Source organism: Miniopterus schreibersii, assembly GCF_964146895.1.
Source record: "Miniopterus schreibersii genome assembly, chromosome: 22".
Taxonomy (NCBI): Eukaryota; Metazoa; Chordata; class Mammalia; order Chiroptera; family Miniopteridae; genus Miniopterus; species Miniopterus schreibersii.
In genome coordinates, this window is record NC_138124.1 from 4719280 (window position 1) to 4738616 (window position 19337).

Below are 19337 nucleotides of genomic sequence, written 5' to 3' on the forward strand. Positions count from 1 at the left end.
CCAGCACGATGCTGCTCGGTCATTTTTTTAACAATAAAATGAAATAAATAACAATAAAGGGCACGAACACTTCGGTCCGTCCATCCACTCGGCAGCTAGCGAGCGTTTACGCCCGGAGCTGTATCAAGCGACTGCGTGAAGGACACTGCACGGAACAGAAGATGGGCCCCGTCTTCCCCGGGCTCCATTCCAATGGATCGGAAAAGACGCTCAGAATATTTTCAGAATAATTAACAACTCCTGGTTCACTGCGAGCACCCGGAGCCAGAATAACTCCCTCCCTGCCCCCCACCCTCCGATCTCCGAACACCTCCCGACACACACACGCTCTTCCCAAAAACACCAAAAGTGAAGCACGCACCCTCTCCTCCCCTTCCCAGGGATAACTACTCCGCGTCTTTACTTTATAAACAGTCAACGGGGTAAAATCCTCCCAGAAGAATGTCATCATTTGCTTTTCAAAGCGGCACCAAGTGAAGACGCACGGAGGCCGACCCCTGAACGAAGTTAAACGGCTGATGTGCCCACCGGGCACTCATCCGGGGGTGAGCATGGGACCCAGCGACGGAGCAGCTGTGCCCACACCCGGTCCCCGGGGGGGGCGTTCGACTCACAGGAACCCCAGCATCCCAGGGGGCCCCTAAGCCTGCTGACCCCGACCCTCTCTTGGGCTGTATTTGAAGGCCCAGAAACACCGTCTCAAACAGCTGCTTTCACTTCGATCGACGTAACCTGAACTTGAATATAAAGTTTGGTGCTATAAAGGGATGTCACGTTGTTGGGGTTTTTTTGGCGATGAACTGGGCTCCATGCAGAAATCCCTGTGCACACCGCGAAGTCCGAGAGGGGAAGTGAGAAGGACTTGGACCGAGAGAGCGGCGTGTCCGAGGGGAGCAAAACTCCCTGCATGCGCCCCTGGCGTGCCGTTTGTTTTGTTTGATCCAAATTCCCTCGAGCTGAAAAATTGCAGTTTGTGATTGTAATGTAAGGCTTGTTATTACCGTATGTTTATGTCTTTTTATAAAGAAATTTCTCGGTGCCGACAGAAAGGCCATTTTAAGAAAGGGGTGTGTGTGTGTCTAAGTCTAAGTCTACTCTGCTAAAAAAAAAAAAAAACCTACTATGGACACCCGGCACTTAGATCTTAGCATCTAAATACCATTTTTACAAGCAGGACCTGGGCAAAGGGTGCGTCCAGAGGTGAATCAGGAGAAGCACAAGACACACTCAGAACACATGGGCCGCTGGGCCCCAAACAAAGGCCTGCTCAGAGGTGAGGGGGCCTTTCAAAGGCGCCAGCCGGAAGGCATTCCCGCTGCCCAAATTCAGGACAACTGAGCATCAAAATAAACAAGGATAGTAAGTGTATTATAGCTCACCGGAAAAAGAATCATCATCGGCGAATCCATAGAAATGTGAACTAAATAATAAACGAAGAAGGAACGCGTCTCCGCTGGAAGGGAACGCCAGCCCATGAATGCAGAAGCAGCTAATGCAATTGGAAAACAACCATTTGGCTCCCCCATAATGATCATGTCAGACAAAAATCATCAACGGGAAGGGTGAAAACAGAATATAGGAACACCTATAGTCTCAGGGCATCTTCCCACAAGATACTTATTAATTAGAAAGGGAAACGCGTAACTTGATGGGGGGAAATTTGTCCGACGCGGCTTTAAACGCGTGATCAAAGGGCCGCACCCCCAGCGCAATTACCTATCACGTGTCTCTCGATCCAAAGCACGGAGACCGACCGCTCGTGTGTTGTTCTTGCCAAAAGTACGTATACCCCAAATTTAATCCTGAGGAGACATCGGGCAAACCCCGACTGAGAGACAGTCTCAAAATAGCTGTCAGGAGATCTTTAGAACAATCTGAAGGTCGTGAAAAGTAAGCTAAGATCAATGAGCTATTCTAGATTAAAGGACACTCGAGGGATTGGACAACTAAATGAACCTTACGATTCTCAACCGGATCCTTTACTCAATATTTTCTTTCCGTTTGCTATGAAGGGCATTGCTAAAAAGACCGGGCATTTTTAATGAGATCTATACAGTATTTTCACACTATCAGTTACCACTGATTTTTATAATTACCCTGTGGTGATCTACGGGAATATCCCTGTTTTTAGGAAATGGACACTGAGGTATTTAGACAGGATATAAGTTGCATTATGTCTGCAACTTATTTTCTAATAACTCAGAAAAAAGGAACAGTGTGTTTGAGAGGAAGAGAGAGAGACCACATTGCAACTTTTGTTACAGTCTATTGTCATATTTGTTCTACATTGTTATTAGTTACAGTTGTTAATGTCTTACCGTGCCAAATTTATAAATTAAATTTTATCCAGGTTATGTGCGGATAGTGGGGGGGAAAACACGGTACATATAGGATTTTGTACTATCGGTGGTTTCAGGCACTCACTAGGGGGTCATGGAACGAACCCCCCTGCAGATAAGGGGGAACGCCTGTATCAAGGATTAGCAATAATGTTCCTTAATATTTTCTACAATAGCCTCAGACAAAAGGGGGGGGAGGAGCGAATGGGTTTTAATATATAAAACTCTATGATTATTGCCCTTCCAGAGGGATTTCGAGTCTGTGATCTAATTTGCTTTCTTAGTTTTCACTCCAATCGACTGTATAATGCCTGAACGCCACCTCAATTTGTTCCCTGTTCTTGGCATTTCCCCCTCTCTTGCATCAAACATCTGGGAGCGTTTTGCAAGGCTTTCCTGGCACACGTGCGTCTTTCAGGAGCCCAATTTTCTGCGGCAAGTAATCGGCCAATGCAGAGAAACAAAGTATCATTTTATTTTACATAATGGCACTCCGCGAAATGATTCGCTAATTCTGTGCTGAAAAATAATCATCACAAGTTGGGAGACGCAGAGACGCGTGTGAGAGGAGGGCACCCGGGGAAATCCGGGCTCCCGGCACTCGCCCGAGCTCGCCCCTGCCCCCTGCAGTCCGCCGAGGGCCCGGGGGGCGTCCTCGGCCACCAGCCCCGTGTTCTGCTTACAAACTGGAGCTTCGTTCCTTTGCCCTATAAGGAGCCGTCTGCACCTCCAGGAACGCACACGCCACCGATATTATTTAGAAACAGCTTTGCTTCCATATCACATAACACATCTCTGCTCCTCCTTTGTCTCCCCTTCTTGTTAATAGGGAAAATTGCCTGGGAAAAATCAACGCAGGCTGCAACTTAATATGGATTACCGCGCCGCGTTCTCCTTCTAATTTAGAATAAATGTCTATAGAAAAGAAAGATACCGCGATAGTAAGTGAATGTCCCTGGGTAATAATACAGTTTTGAAAAACAGAATGCCTAGGTAAATACATCGGGCGAGCGGATCTTATCGCCAGTGGTTTTATTTTACCAGTGGGGTTGCTGAGCGCCGACGGTTCAGCACCCAGGCTGCCGGACAGCCCCGCTCAGCCAGTGTCTTCATAAACCCCCGACAGAGACACTGCGGGACACGGAATGATTTTCTTTTTCTTTTTTTTTTCTTTTTTTTTAATTTTTTTTTATAATTTTTATTTTTGTTTAAAGTATTACAGATGTCCCTTTTTCTCCCCAATGACCCTTCCCCCCGTTCCTTCCCCCTCCCCAGTCCCTCTCCCCACCATTGTCCATGACCTTGGGTTGTGCATATCTGCATATAAATTCCTTGGTTACTCTCTCCCCCTCCACCCACCCGCCTTCCTCCATCCCTCTGACATTCATCAGTCTCAGCTATGCTTCCATGTCATTGAATCTATTCTGCTCATCAGTTTATTAAGTTCGTTAGATTCCACCTATAAGCGAGATCATGTGATGTTTGTCTTTCTCTGTCTGGCTTATTTCACTTAGCGTAATATTCTCCAGGTCCCTCCACACTGTCCAAAGGGTACGAGATTCTTCTTCTTCACAGCTGCGTAGTATTCCACGGTGTGAATGTCCCACAGCTTTTCTATCCACTCATCTCCTGACGGGCACTTGGGCTGTGTCCAGATCTTAGCTGTTGTAAACTGTGCTGCTACGTCTCCTAAGAATCCTGAAACATTCAAGGAATGATTTTCCGTGGCGACTCAGACCTCCGCACACCAAAGTCGCTCTGACCCTGCTACAAGCTCCTGTTTTCTGGCTTGGGGGGAAAAAAAATTATTCTTTGTCCCCTAACGGTGCAAGACAGAATTTCAAACAAATCCCAAATCCTTGCCAAGCAGCCAGTCTTCAAACCTGCCGTGGGTTACACATATCAATGAGGCATTTAGAAAAGAGCCCAGGGTTTCACCTATTTTAAAAGGTGAATTTATTTAGGCAGGTAAATCCCACTCTAAATAAATGAAATGACGACGAATGGCTTTCTTTATGAACACTGTGATGCGTTTTAGTTTCTATCTCTAATCATGTTATCACCCCAGGAGCGATTCACGTCCTTACGTCTGTCCTAGGAAACGTTTTCCAGAAGCTCCACACGCCTGAAGTCGGGAAGAGCTCGTTCCACCCTCGGGCATCTCTGACCGTCAGCTAGGTCTTCCCGAGCGAACTCGGGGCGTCAGACATGAACAGATACGAGTCCCCTACTTCGAGTCAAACGAGGCCTGCCTCTCACTTCTTTCCACGAGGGAGCTACGTGGACACGGCCAGCAGGACACCCGCCGTCCGCCCCCCGCGGCACCCGTGGCATCCGTGACCCTTCTCAGCAGCTGCATGCAATCCCCCGAGCCCGCGTCCATTCCTCCACCTCTGGCACGAGCTAAGATACTCTAGGCTCTGTGTTGACAAGAGCAAACACATGGGGAAACCCGTCCCCATCTAACTCTGGATTTTGCATTTCTACCAAAGCCCCGGGCTGTCCCCAGAACGTAGGAAAAGCTCAGTGCACGGAGCTGGACTCGGCTCGCGCTCAACTGCGGCGCCCACCAAGCAACTGTGCCCCTCCACGGGGCTGTGCCCTGGAGCAAAATCTACCCTCACCTGGCTTCAGAGCTGAGCGCCAGCCCTTCTTCCTATGTGTAAGTATATCTTAGAATATCAATTATCACCATGATGTGTCGTAGCTTCACGTAACTCAGGAAAACTAAGTAACCATTAGTTACAGCCAACTGCTTTATACACACACACGCGTATATATATTCTTTTTAACGTATAAAAACTGGAGCAGGACAGGGTTGAAGGTAAAGCCATGAACATAAACCCCCACGTAGGTGGAAAAAATAGCGATTAATCGGCACACTTTGAATATATTCCTTCTACAGATACCAATTACATCGAATTATACTATCATCCCACTCAGGGGTCTCCACGTTTCCCATAAACACAAGATGAAAGGCTTGGCACAGATTTATTTGCTCACTGATTCATCGCTGGCCCCCGGCATCCGGAGATGTTCTAGGCACTAGGCGCAAGGCTTTAGGCAGGACGCACGCGGTCGTCTCCCTCTCCAGGGAGCGGCGGCCGGGGCTGAGTTGAAGGCGACTCGCGGTGGTGCTGACTGGCGACGCTGCTTTCAATTTTTTTTTAAAAATATATCTTTACTGATTTCAGAGAGAGGAAAGGAGAGGGAGAGAGAGAGAGAAACATCCATGATGAGAGAGTCACTGATCGAGCCGGCAAACCCGGGCCTGTGCCCCGACCGGGAATCGAACCCCGATCGCCTGGGTCCCAGGCCGACGCTCACCCGCGGAGCCGCGCCCGGCCGGGAGCGACGCTACTTGAGGCAAGGGGGTCACAAACCGTCTCGCTGAGCCGGTGAAATCTGACATTTAAGCTGAGGCTTGAACGTCAAGGGGGAGCCGGCTAGGCCCCAATTTGCAGGAAGCGCAGGCCCGGCGGGGGGTGCAACCCGCGAAAACAAAAACGTCAGTCGGGACGGATGCATGTTAGGCTGTTAGGGAAACAGAGCATCTGCTGGACAAACCGGTGGACGTGTCTCCTGTTTCTTTGACCTGCCGGCTAGTGTAACCACACAGTAAATAAAACAAGTCCGATTCGAGCATGGACGCATCTCAAAGCCAATGTGCTGAGTGGGGGAAAAAGTCAAAGTCGGGGGGGGGAGACGTACGTACTATACGATGCCATTTATATAAAATTCTGAAAGTGGAGACTGATATGTAGGGAAAGAAAGCAAATGAGTGGCTGCCCAGGTGAGGGGTGGGCTACAAAGGGATTCGAGGCTATTTAGGGGGCGGGGACACCGGCGATTTGGACGGTGGTGACGGTTTCATGCGCGAACACGTATGTTCCAAGACGCATCATGCTACACATTTTAAATACACGCAGGTTATTATTGTCCGCGAATTACACCCGAGTAAAACTATAATAAAATCCGTGCGCTTCCCCACCACGGAGGAGGTGACGACCTTTGCACCGACCTTACAGGAACCAGCTCTCGGGGTAAGAAAACCGATCTACAGGGGTCCCCTCTCATGGCCCACGTTCTCCCTTTTCTCCTGGAGGCTGCTTTGCGGATATCTGTGTGTTCGGCTGATTTACAATCTATCTTTAAAAAATGTTTTGGAATTCAGGGGCCTGTATTTGAATCTCGGATCCGCCGTAGAGCAACGGCCCGGCGTTTACCAAGCCGTCGGCGGGCGACGCGTCCCCTGCTTCCCCCTTAACGTCACAGCCGGCGGTGACTCCCGAGGGCCGGCTTCTTCCAGATAACGTGGGTCAGGTCCTTGCGTACCTCCCGGCACTCGGTGTCCTCCTACCGCTGAATTCTCATTTTTTGGTCACACGGTGGCAAAGCACAGGGGGCTGAAAAGCCACGTGACAAAGTGACAGAGACCGAGTCGGCATAAACACACTCGCTCCGCCGCCGTTTCCATCCTCGCCGGCGCGAAACGATGCGGGAGCAGGCGAACCCGGCGCCACCCCCCGACGGAACCCCCCTCTCAGCCACGACGGCCTCAGGGAGCCCGGGCCGGGCTCTCCCGCGAGGTTATTGTTTTTCTTACCAGAACGTACTTGAGGTCTGAGCCGGACGAACCCGTACCAGCCGGGGTTCCCGGTGAGAGGACCCAAGGCCCCCCCGGGTGGTCGGACGCCCTTCCTGCCGGGAGATCCCCCCGCCGTGTGACACCCGCTTCTGAACACACGCATTTAACTCTCCTGTTTTCCGGTCAGCTGGGCCCTGCCGATTAAGCCTCTGTCCCGCCCTCATCCACTCAGCGGGCACCGAGAAAAGCTTCAATTTTCACGCAATCTCATCGGAGCTCTGTGCCGCTTGGCGTCAGTCAACTGCCAGCCAGGCCTTGTGCCAGGTCTTGAATTCGGGGCTGCGGCCTCAGTGCCCAGGTTCGAACTCCCGGGAGGGTGTAGCCTTGAAAATAAACACGGGGTACGAGAGCCGAGAGGAACCTAAGCGTCTTTCATGTCAAAGCTGAGAGACCTGAGAGTAAACGAGTTAAGCCGCCTCCCCGGAGTCTCGGAGCCGCTTGTCGGCAGGCAGACTTGGCACAAGCACCGAGGTGCCTGGATCGCGCCCTTCACACGATCGCCGTGCCCGGCGCTAACGTCGGGGCTTCCTGGAAACTGGAGGGACGGTTTCGTCCCGGGCGCGGTGACTGGGCGCAGGCCGCCCGCCTTAGTACCTTCCCGAGGGAGCGGCATCGGACAACGGGACAGGTCAAGCAATCGGGCAAAAACGGAAATGTCCCGAGAAACGTACCAGTGGCCCTTTCCTTCTACACCCGAGTCGTCTGAGCTCGGGACCTTACACCCAAAAATGTGAATTTTCTATAATTCCTCCCATCCTGACGAGGGTGCCCCGGTAGGAACATCACGACCTCGACGCCGCGTCCTGCGAAGCGACGTCTTTCCTTTCCTTCCCGTCTTTTACCTTTGCTGTGCCCATAGCTGTTCTGTGTGTGTTTCTCCACCACGTCTGGGAAACTCTCTTACAGGTGAAACGGGGTCGACCCCTAATTCTAAAGGGCCACAGGGGGCCCCGGGCTCCTCACTCAGCAGAAAGTCGGCATTAAGAACAAAAAGAGCCCGGCCGGGCGGGGCTCAGCGGTTGAGCACCGACCTGGGATCCAGGCGATCGGGGTTCGATTCCCGGTCAGGGCACATGCCCGGGTTGTGGGCCAGTCAATGACTCTCTCATCACTGATGTGTCTCTCTCTCTCCCTCTTCGTTCCTGTCTCTGAAATCAATAAAGATATATTTTTAAAAAAAAAAAGCAAAAGAAAAAAAAGCACTGCTCTAAAAATTAACGAAAAGCTATTAACTAACTCAGGTCATCCATGCCAGGCACCTTCTTAAGTCCAACACCCCGTCGGGGGGAACGTCAAAGGTTTTTACACACCTCCCATTGTTTTGAATTTAACAACGACACCCCGGGGCCGCGGGAGGCTGCCGGGGATCCGGGGAGCCGGAGGAGCCGGTTTCCCGACCGACGTGCTTCCCCGGGGCTGGCAGCCTGCTGTAGGCCCAGGTCCTTATAGGTTCATCGGCGGCGGGTCAGCCATTCGCACCGGTGAGCCTGTGGCACAGGCGGGAGCTCCCCGGTGCTGGCTGGCGATAGGCAAACCCCTTAACTACGCCTGACCAGTCCCCCCGGGCCCCCCGGGAATCGCTTGGGCCGCAGGAGTCCTTGCAGGGTCCCCGCAAGCCCGGGCTCAGGAGGTAGCCGCCCTCTGTCTGCAGGGCCCCTCCCGTCGTCGCTGGCCTTTGAATTCTTACGGGTCGGGACGCGGTCATCCTGCGTTTCAGTCCCAGGGTAGGACTGAAACGATCGAGGGATCTTTCCGGGCCAAACCGAGCCCGTGCCATCCAGATTTTACAACTTAGACACAAACGCACGCAGACATATGTTCACCGCGCAGAGGAAGAAACCGGGGAGATCAGTTTTAGATTCTAAGTTTAACGGGCCCACCTCTGCCTCGCGCCTGCATATTGCGGAGTCACAAGCAGCACGTGTGCCACTAATTATACTGGGTTTTGGGGTGCGTGGTTTCTTTTTTCATTTATTAATTGAAAGGCTGCATGTCATAAAAGGCAAGACCCTGAGCCTTGGAGTTAGAACTGGAACCGAAGGCCAGCCGCCTCTCCCGAGAGTCACGCCGGCCTGGCCAGCGCCGGGGCCTCCGCAAACCGTAGCTCCCCCGTTTGTGAAAGGCGATGCTAACAGGAGCACCCGCTTCGCAGGACGGGTTATATGATAAGTGGGAGGACACTCGTAAAAGCCTTAGCACGGCGTCTGGCCCACGCGAGGTTCTAATGACTGTCTCTGTGATTATAATCGTACATGGGCATTGAAACGCTCTTCATGCCTACGGCTCCGTCGTATCCCAGAAAATGCATCGATGGCGCTCTTTCTTTTCATTACCGCTAGGAATCTGGGTTGTTTAAATTTACTTGGGGATACGTGCCTCCTCGCTATAAATAGCTACACGTTAAATACTGTTTTCTGCTGAGTTTATCTCCCTGCGGGATGTTCAAGCCGGACGCGCGGGACGCAAGGGGAGGTTCTTGGGGACCCTCTCGCAGGTTGCTCAAGGCCTCCCCAGAGTTAAGGAAACCGATTTGCAGGGACATGTCTGACACTGTCAGACCTCCTCCCTCATAGACACACTAACTGGGGTTTGCATTACTTTAATTTGCTTTTTCTGGAAAAATCAGCATAAAATCCGACCCGAAATATTCAACTTTGCCTTTCTGTGACTGCTCCGAATTCAGTTGGGTGTCTGGGAAATCTCTGTGCCTCCTTCACAATTTTCCTGTGAACCTAACACTTCTCTAAAAAATAAAGTCTATTCAGAGGGGGGGGAAGTGTTTAGAAAGAATCTGCAAAGAACTATCATTGTGGTTAAAGGGATTAAATAATCTGCTTTTTCTTTTTCTTTTTTTTAATATATCTTTATTGATTTCAGAGAGAGGAAAGGAGAGGGAGAGAGAGAGAAACACCAATGATGAGAGAGTCATTGATCGGCTACAGCCCACAACCCGGGCATGTGCCCTGACTGGGAATTGAACCCCGATCGCCTGGATCCTAGGTCAACACTCAACCGCTGAGCCACACCCGGCTGGGCAATAATCTTGTTTTTTCATAAGTGAAAAAAATAATCTAATTTCATCCAAAGGCTGACAATGGTTCTCAATAGGTGGTGGGGTTGTAGGTGATTAAAGACAGGGCTGGGGGGAGGAACCTTTTTTTTTCATGTATTTTTTCACCCAGAAAGACAAAACTGTACTTTCATTTATTTATTTACTTAGAGGGAGGGGAAGGGAGAGGGGGAGAGAGAGGAACATCTGTGTGAGAGCGAACACCACCGACTGCCTCCTGCACGGCCCCTACCAGGGACCGACCCGGAAACCGGGGCAAGCGCCCTGGTTGGGACTCGAACCCGCAACCTTTCTGTGCATGCCACGATGCCCAACCCACTGAGCCACAGGCCGGCCAGGGCAAAACTGTGCTTTTTTAAAAAAAAATAAAAATCGTGTATCTTTTTTATGATTAAAAATATAGTTATGTTTTCTGAAGCCTTCAAAATGTTTTTATTTTTTGTGTGTTGACTTGGCAAACTCAGGAGAGGCCTCGGCTCGCGCGCCCTGACGCTAAGGAAAGCCCTGGTCCACGAATCGGGGGGCATGAAGACGGCGCGGGGCTCCTGCTGGGAACCCCCCGGTCTCTCCTGTTCCTAATGGCGGGGCACACGGCGGAGACGGGGGGCTCCGCGGAGGAGACAAAGGGGCGCTGAAGGGGCACCAATCGAGATGAACAGCGGCCGCCTCGGCCAAACGCTTAAATGACTTTGCAAAAGACCTGTCAGGGCGGATCAACGGCGCCTCCTGAAGAAACGGCTCAGAATTCCTGCCGCGCACTCGCAGCTCTGTCGGGGGTGAGACGGGGGGAAGAGGGGGGCCAGAGAGGAACGCGGGGAAGATCAAAAGGCGCCGTGATGGACCTGAAGACATTTCTTAAATGAGCAGCGGGGAAGGAGAGACCAGTAAGAGAAAAACCGAAACGAGGCCTGTGTGTGCTTCGTGTTTCGCTCCCGCCGCCGGGCAAGCAGCCCCCCCGTCGGCGCTCTCCCTGGCTCTCGAAAAACCAGTGAGCGGCTCTGTGGATGGTGACCCCAATCGAATTGTTTTTACGGTAAATGAGGCGTGAAACCTACTGTCAGAAAGACGATGTCCAGAGCGCCCGGCCGCACTCTGTCTTCCCCGCAGATCGCTCCCAGGGGTCAACACCGAGAGGCTCAAAAAACCACGGCCTTGCACTCCTTCAAGGCAGACTTTTAGGTAAGAGGTCCCTCTTCTCCGGAGCAACAGGAGACTCTTTCTAAAGCATTTAACTGTGTTATAAGAATCACGGCAACACCCCAAGGAAGGGGCAGGAGGGAAGAAGTTGGCGGAAGTCTTTAAATCAAGCACCAGGAGAGTTATGTTAGCAAACATTGGTTACGCCCTTTGTATTATCCTAAGAACCCTGTTGGTAACAAAATCCCCAGGATTTGCTCTGCCGATTTTAAAAAAAAAAAAAAATGTCTTTATTGATTTCAGAAGGGAGAGGGAGGGAGGGAGAAACATCAAAGATGAGAGTCATGGATCAGCCGCCTCCTGCTCGCCCCCTGCTGGGGGTCGAGGAGCCTGCACCCCGGGCCTGGGCCCTGACCGGGAATCGAACCGCGATCTCCTGGATCCTCGGTCGACGCTCCACCGCTGAGCCGCGCCGGCCGGGCTCTGCCGATTGTTATTATTCATGACTTGGCCCCTCCATTCATTAACTAATCCAAGGGCACTCAATCAGCCTGTGGCCGCTTTCGAAGCAATAGGTTTCATTTTATTAAGTCCCCCTCTGACATCCCTGAACGTACAGGGCGAGACGAAAGTAGGTTTACAGCCGCCCGTATGGAAAATAACACGATAATTAATAAATAATAATATAAGGACAAACTCTGTGTTTCCAGTACTCACCACTGTAAACCTACTTTTGCCCCACCCTGCCCCCTTAGTGGCTAAAATCTTTTCTGGGTCAAGCCACGTTCGGGGTGATTTTCCTCCCAGCCACGGGGTTTTCGGGTCCCTCGGGCAGGAACCGCCATCTGTGTTGGTCACCAGCCTCGATGAACAGAAAAATCATGATGATACAAACGCCCGGGGGAGCGAGGCCGTGTCCTCCAAACTCCACGCCTCCCACGTTCAATTCAGATCCATTCGAACACACGTATTAGCCTCACCCTGAGCGGAGGGGTCCTGCCCTCGGGAGCAGCAGCAGCCTGAGGGGACCCCAGGCTTCGGTCTCCGGGGGCCGGTTCCACCTGAACACTGAACAGTCGGCTGAGCGGGACGCTGTGAGAGGCCGGGAGCACCGTGCTCTTTCGGGGACCCCCACAGAAGCCCCTGCCTTTGGGGCCTGACACCAAATCCTTTAGACTCGAATTAGAAAAGGCACTTCTTGGACGGATCCCTTCTCGTTCCAGTTTACAGGCAACTAATCCTCACGGCATCAGATCCAACAGGCGGGAATAATCAATTCAGGGGAGGCGGGCACTGCCAGGCCCGCTCCGTCTCCCCTCGCAATGAGCAGCGCAGAGCGAGGGGCGGGGGGACAGGGAAGGAACCGGGAGAGAGAGCCCGGGCCTGCCTGCGCCCAAGACAGCCGAGCAGAGGCGCAGATGAAAAGACAAGTTGAAGTGTACATCCTGGCAGGCCGAGGCCCTCGTTTGCTGTCAGAGGGAGAGGCTCAGACGCCAGGGTGCCAAACGCGCCCAAGCCCTGGGGCGGGCACTGCGGGCGGGGGGGGGGACAGCGGGCAGGAGGGGGTGGCCGTGATGTCTGAACCAAAGGCGCCGGAGGCAGCCACTCCAGGGGGGAAAGACGTCGGCACTTGCTCAAGTTTCCACGGGCTCTGATCTACGGCGCAGCGTGGCGAGCAAGTTAATTACCTCGCGCGGGTAATTAAGTCTCCGAGAAACCAGTGCCCTCCGAGGCCGCGTTCATTTACGCCGCTGGATTGTTCCGGGCTTGACTGGCGACTGGGTTGAGGGGTCTCCCCAGAGGAGGGAAATTAATGAAAATGATCCGGAAGTAAGATGGCCCCGGCTTTCTCTCCGGCCGGGGTCCCCCCCCCATCCAGCAGCAGGCGCCACCTCCCCCGGCGGCCAGGCGGCCCCACCCGTTCCCTCCGCAGGCGGCGCCAGCGTCCCAGCCTGGAGCTCCCTGCCGTCCCCGGTCCTTGCTTCTCTCACTCGGCCTTGCATTCATCCCTCCCCGCCCCCTGCGCCTGTTTAGGTCAAGTCTAAAATACCCGTCTACAGTAAAGAGAATCAGGACGGCCCCCCTCCCGGCCCGCTGACCCTCGCGGCCCTCGGGGGTCCCGCTCGCCCCGCCGCGGCGCAGTCAGGCTCCCCGGCCACTGTCTTCCTCGCCTTCCCTCGGCTGCTCTCCTGCTCGGAGGGGCCCCCTTCTTGTCTCCAAGTGCCTGGATCCTGGCAATCACACTGCCCCCCTCCCCTTTTTTTTGTGCTAAGTAATTTATGGCTCCAAAATGTACATAGAAAAACACACCTGGCAAACACAAGCATGTGGCATGTGTCACGCCAAGCAAAATGCATGCGCAATATTTATAAATGCCAACAGCTTCCCGTTTGCCCTGCTGGGTACATGTGCACAGCACCCCCCCCCCCGTTCTTCAGGGTCTGGCTCTACTGAGGCGGCTCCCCCAGGTTTCTTCTCTGCCAGCGGCCCCCCTCCTGAGCCGGTCCCCCAGGGAGCCGCGGGCGCACATGCCCTCCCCTGGGAGCGCCCTACCTGCGGAGGTGGTGGTCCAGGGCCTCGCCCTCGGCGCTGAGCAGGGCCCCCGCGCGGGTCAGGAGCTGGCGGCTGCAGCTGACGGATTTCAGCTCCAAGACGAGGAGGCCCAGGCAGAACATGGCCCCCATCTCCTCCAGCTCGCGGGTCCCGAACTGCAGGCCCTGCGGGCAGACAAGGGCGTCAGGGACCGGGTGTTAGGGGTGAGCGGCGTGTCTCAGCCTCGGCCCCCTGTGTTCCCCTCTGCGCTTCGCGGATGGACGGCTTGCGGGTGGATGGTTCCCGGGCTGCGTTGCCGTGACACCCGGGGTCTTGCAGAAGCACCCCAAAAACAGAAAGGCTAATTCAGGCACAAAAGTCATCTCCCCCATTGCAGTCAAGGCAGCCGAGCTTTGCAAAGAGCTCAGTGCAGCCCCGGCCTGGTTGGCTCAGTGACTAGAGCATCGGCCTGCGGATGGGCAGGTCCCGGGTTCGATTCCAGCCAAGGGCATGTACCTGGGTCGCAAGCTCGATCTTCGGGTCAGGGCGTGTGCGGGAGGCAACCAATCAATGTCTGTCTGTCTATCTGCCTCTTTCTCTCTCTCTCTCCCTTCCAACCTCTCTGAAGAGCCACGGAAAAATTATCCTGGAGCTAAGATTTTAAAAAATGAAAATAAATAAAAATATAAAGAGAGCTCACTGCTGAAAGCAAAGTTTGTAAACGATCTTACTAAGAAATACCCTTTTTTTCCCTCCCACACAGTTACCAACCAAGGCCCCAACGCTGAAAAGTGAGGAAGGATCTTCCATATATAAATATTGAAACGTTAAAAAAAAAAAGAAAAAAAGCCATTTAGTCAGAACCATCTGTGTAGTTGTTCTGCAGGCGATAACGCAAGAAGGCAAAGCCATGAGATGTGCTCTATGCTACAAAGTAACAGCTAATAACAATGAAAAAAACCACTTTATTACCATTTTATTGAGCATTTACTACGTGCCAGGCACCGCTCTGAGCCCTTCGCGTGCACCAGCTCGGCGATTCCCGCCAAAGCCCCACGGGGCGGGGGCACCGCTCTTTTCCAGGCCACACGGAAGAGCAATCGGACCCACAGAATCGTGCTTTGCCCCAGCCTGGCAGCTGGTCAGAGACGAGCGAGTGAATCTGACGTCACGGATCGTCAGAAAGCGCTCGACGCGGGGCGCGGGGGGCGGGGGGGGGGGCTCGGTCACACCGTGAGCTAGATCGTGCGTGTCTTCTGACATCGGACAGGAGCCGGGTGTGAACCCCGATTTCGCTGTTTCCCGGCTGTGTCACCGTGGACGTAATGGCCCCTAGGAGCTTTGGTTTTTCTCATCGGTAAAAGGGGGTGCGAATGCGCTCCCCCATATACTTAGGCCTGTGGTTATAGGGAGTGTTTCCGAGTCCCCCCAATATCGATATTAGCTCAGGTCCTCTCCTCTGCTCCCTCGCAGACATAATTAACACGACAGAATTCAGCGCGGTCCTGAGGACTTCATGTTTGTCGAGCACATGTCGCTTGAATGGGAATCGATAGTTGAATATTATTTTCTTAAATAGATTTTCCACATCCAAATCATAGCAACCGTATAAAAGGCCTGGCCGCTGCGGCCCAGGGGGACACGGAGACCCACGCTGGAACATCTCCAGCCTCACCGGAGAATTTTCTAGGTGCAAAGATACAGCAAAGTGGAGAGTTCTCAAGTTTATTTCAGCGGCTTGGGAATTTGATTGGCCCCGCGTGTGCACAGCTGTTTTCCTAAAGAAAGAAGGCACCGCTTCGGGGGTGAGGGAAGCCGGCGCCCCGCAAACAGCAGCAGCGGGAAGGGGAGGAAGCAGGAGCTTAACAAGGTGTTTTTCGGAAGCCAACAGAAAAGATCGCTCTGTAAAGAGAAAGGAAAATCGCAGCGTCTCTCTGCGGGCGCGGAAGCCCCGGGGTCGGACTTATTTCCTCGGCCCTGTCTTCCCGCCGGCCCGGTGGAGGGGAATCGGGGCAAGGCCACGCCACCCCCTCGGGCAGCCTCCCCGAGGGCGGCAGGGAGAGGGGACAGGGGAGGGGGGATGCGAACCCGGCTCCCCGGATTGAACACCGGAGACGGTGAAGGAACTTGCACAGAACTGAGGGGGAGACACTGTGCCCCGGAAATGGGGTTAATGTGGGGGGGCCTCAGGAGGGAGCACTGAGCGCACACCCCGCAAAAAGAAAAGTTGCCCAATTTCTTTTAAAATGTCAGCATAACTCTGTTATTTGTAACAGCTGAGACACAGAAACTAGCTAAGGATCCATCAGTGGATGAGTGAATAAAGGAAATGTAGCCTATAAATATATGTGTGTATACATATATATATACACACACACAATTATATATAATGAAATGTTACTTAGTCATAAAAAGGAAACTACCATTTGCAACGTGGCTGGACCCTGATGCATTCTGCTAAGTGAAGTAAGTCACAGGAAGGCAAACGCTGTGTGAAATCACTTACATGGGGAATCTACAAAAAAAAAAAAATAGAAACAAAATCATAGATACAGAGAAAAGATTGGTGGCTACTGGAGGTGGGAAAAATGGGTCCAAAGGCACCAACTACCAGTTATAAAATAAACAAGCCCTGGGGATGTTCTATACAGCCTGGCAACCGTGGTAAATAATAATATTGCATCATGTGTGTGAAAGGTGCTAAGAGAGTAGATCTTAAAAGTGCTCGTCGCCAGAAAAAAAATAAAATTTGTGGCTGTGTGGTGCTGGATGTTAACTGGACTTATTGTGGTGATCATTTCACAATCTATACCTGCGTCGAATTATTATGTTCTACACCTAAAACTAATATAATGCTGTCTGTCAGTTATAACTGAATAAAATAATGGAGGGAAATATGAGCAAAATCCTAATATAAAACACTAATCATTATAGCACATAAGGCAGCAAGCCAACCTCATTCATTCATATATATATATATATATGAATGTGCATATATATATGAGTGTCTATATATATATGAATGAATATATATATACACATATGAATGAATATATATATATATATATCTCCTAATTTTTAAAAGTTACTTATATTCAAAAATAGAACTATATCAAAGCAATTAAACAACATGATCTAGAGAGTCTTTTTCTAAAAACGACCTGGGGGTGATGTCAGTAGGACATCTACTAACGTGTTTAATACATAAAGAGACCAAAAGGCAGAGGCGGGCACAACTAGGCCTTCTGGGCACTGCCCCAGGTCCGACAGTCACAGCACAGGGCCCACCCGGGCCCCGCACCTGAGAGCAGCGCTGCCCACGGGCGGGGACACGGGCCGGGCCCGGCTGCTGAGGCCTCAGCCCCGGAGCGGCCACGGACTGTTCCTGTCTTGGCGGGAAGTTACCTGACCTGCCGGCACCTCAATTTCCCCGTCTGCATAATGGGAATAATATAGAAATAATAATACTCCCTATCTCATGGGCCAGCTGAGACCATTCAGTGAGTTTATTTTATATATATATATGTATATACGTATATAAGTGTATATAAATATATGTGTACATATAAGTTTTAGATTAGCTGGCCCACTGCACATTACCTAAGTTTTTATTATCATACCATCGAAGGGTTTATTATCGTCACTAATAACCGCAAATACTTACATGAAACCAATGGCCAAAACCATACTTGACACACTCAGTTTTTCTTGAAACTCTGGCTGAAACGGCGGCCCACTCCCACTCCTGTCATTTATCATTATTTGACAAGTTTCAAACAATTCGATGAGGGGAAAAAAATGAGTCATAAATATTAGGGAAAAATCACATTATCATTATTTGAAGACTGATTATGTACTAAAACCAAAGGAATGAAGCGAAACAGAAAATCTATTAGATATAAGGCAAGAACTGAGTAAGTAGACAGGTTACAAATTAAATATCCAGAAAATCAATTTTCTTTCTATAAACCAGGAAAATAAATTATTAAGCATAATAAAAATCCCATTCACAGCAGCAACACCGCTATAAAATACCAAGGAACGGATTTAGGAGTAAATGCCCCCAAAGGCTCTATAATGAACCCCAGAAGTTTACCAAGAGATAACAAGGAAGATTTAAGTGAGGGCTGAGTTCTGGGAAGCGCGCAGGCTTCCCCGCTTAGCGACCCGTCAGATGGACCCTGAGGCCCCCGCGCCGAGGACGGACCAATCGGGAAGCATGCCGGTGTCGCGGCCACACTGTGTGTGACGAGCTCCTCCGCACAGCGCCGCTCTGCGCCCGTCCCCTCAGCAGGGGCTCCCCGATCCATTACGACAACTGTTCCCTTAGTAACTGCAAACAGACCCCCGTGGTCACGGGGACAGCGGGGCTGAGGTGTGGGCCGGGCTTCAAACGTGTCCTTTGGCCAGGCCCGACCTGCCCCGGGCCTTATCAGTGCATTTGTGCCGGGAGCCACGGATGACACAGCAAACGTGTCCTTTGGCCAGGCCCGACCTGCCCCGGGCCTTATCAGTGCGTTTGTGCCGGGAGCCACGGATGACACAGCAAACGTGTCCTTTGGCCAGGCCCGACCTGCCCCGGGCCTTATCAGTGCATTTGTGCCGGGAGCCACGGATGACACAGCAGACGGCCCGGTCCTCGGTGACCGCCTCCCCCATCTCTCTGGACCACGTCGGTGAGGGCAGATAGGAATCAGAGGCTGCCTTTCAGACCGTCTAGAACTTGAGCGCCGAGGGGAAACTTCGCAAGCCTGACTCTCTGTTTTACAGACCCGTAAACCAGCAACGCCTTGTTCAAGGTTATGAGGTTCAGTACGATCAGAACCAGGGTTACGACAATGTTCCCAGGGCACAACCCAAACGCCCACGTCCATGTGCAAGGCTTCGCGCCTCACCTATTTAACGGAAGCTTCTGGAGACCTGGAGGTCCTCTTTCCTCCTAGGTGATATGTCCCCCTGAGTCCTACCTCTGCAAATCTCCCTTCTCTCGCCAAGAAACCAGAAGGCTCGCCCAATATGGCACGGGGGCCACGCGCAGGCCCAGCCCCGGCGTGCTCCCTGCCCGGGCTGGGCTGGGGAGCTGGCGCGTTCTGCACGGCGTCCTCGCTTCCCTGTGGGCATGCATCTGAACACCTCTGGCTCTGCCCACCGGAGACAGGGGACACGCTGAAATCACACCCGCCCACAGCTGCCGGCGCTGACGGTCCGCCTGTGGCTTCCTGACTTCCCAGGGTTTGCATCTGTGCAGCGAGGCCCTCGGATTCCACGGGCACAGAAATACGGATAGTAATAAAATAGTAATAACAGCGGTGAGCACTGCCAGGCTGTCACGCTCTGGCCACAGAGCCCGCAGTCCCCCCGTTGATGCCCGAGTGCCGGGGAGGGAACGGCTGGGAACCCCAGCAAGCAGGACCCGCGCTAGCTCCCTCCATTCAGGCCAAACGGGAGACACGCTTCTCTTTCCAATCGGACCCGTCTCCCCCTTCCCTGCCTCCAGCCTCGTTCAGCCGCCTGGTTCTCACATGGGGGGGGGGGGGATGCAGGTTAGGGCATGTTGTTGGCAAAAGGACCAGGATGTGCTGCTGTGAATGAAAAAGACTCAGCCCGGCCG

General features: G+C 52.4%; 1 protein-coding gene across 1 annotated transcript in view; it reads right to left on the minus strand.

Moving 5' to 3' along the window:
• Positions 1–19337, minus strand: part of AGBL1 (AGBL carboxypeptidase 1) — a gene marked incomplete at its 3' end in the record, with an annotated part of 374941 nt that overhangs the window by 90468 nt on the left and 265136 nt on the right. Inside the window, exon 22 of the mRNA XM_081124548.1 lies at positions 13748–13911. Within this exon, the coding sequence (XP_080980674.1) occupies positions 13748–13911 (164 nt within the window). The remainder of the gene's footprint in view (positions 1–13747; positions 13912–19337) is intronic.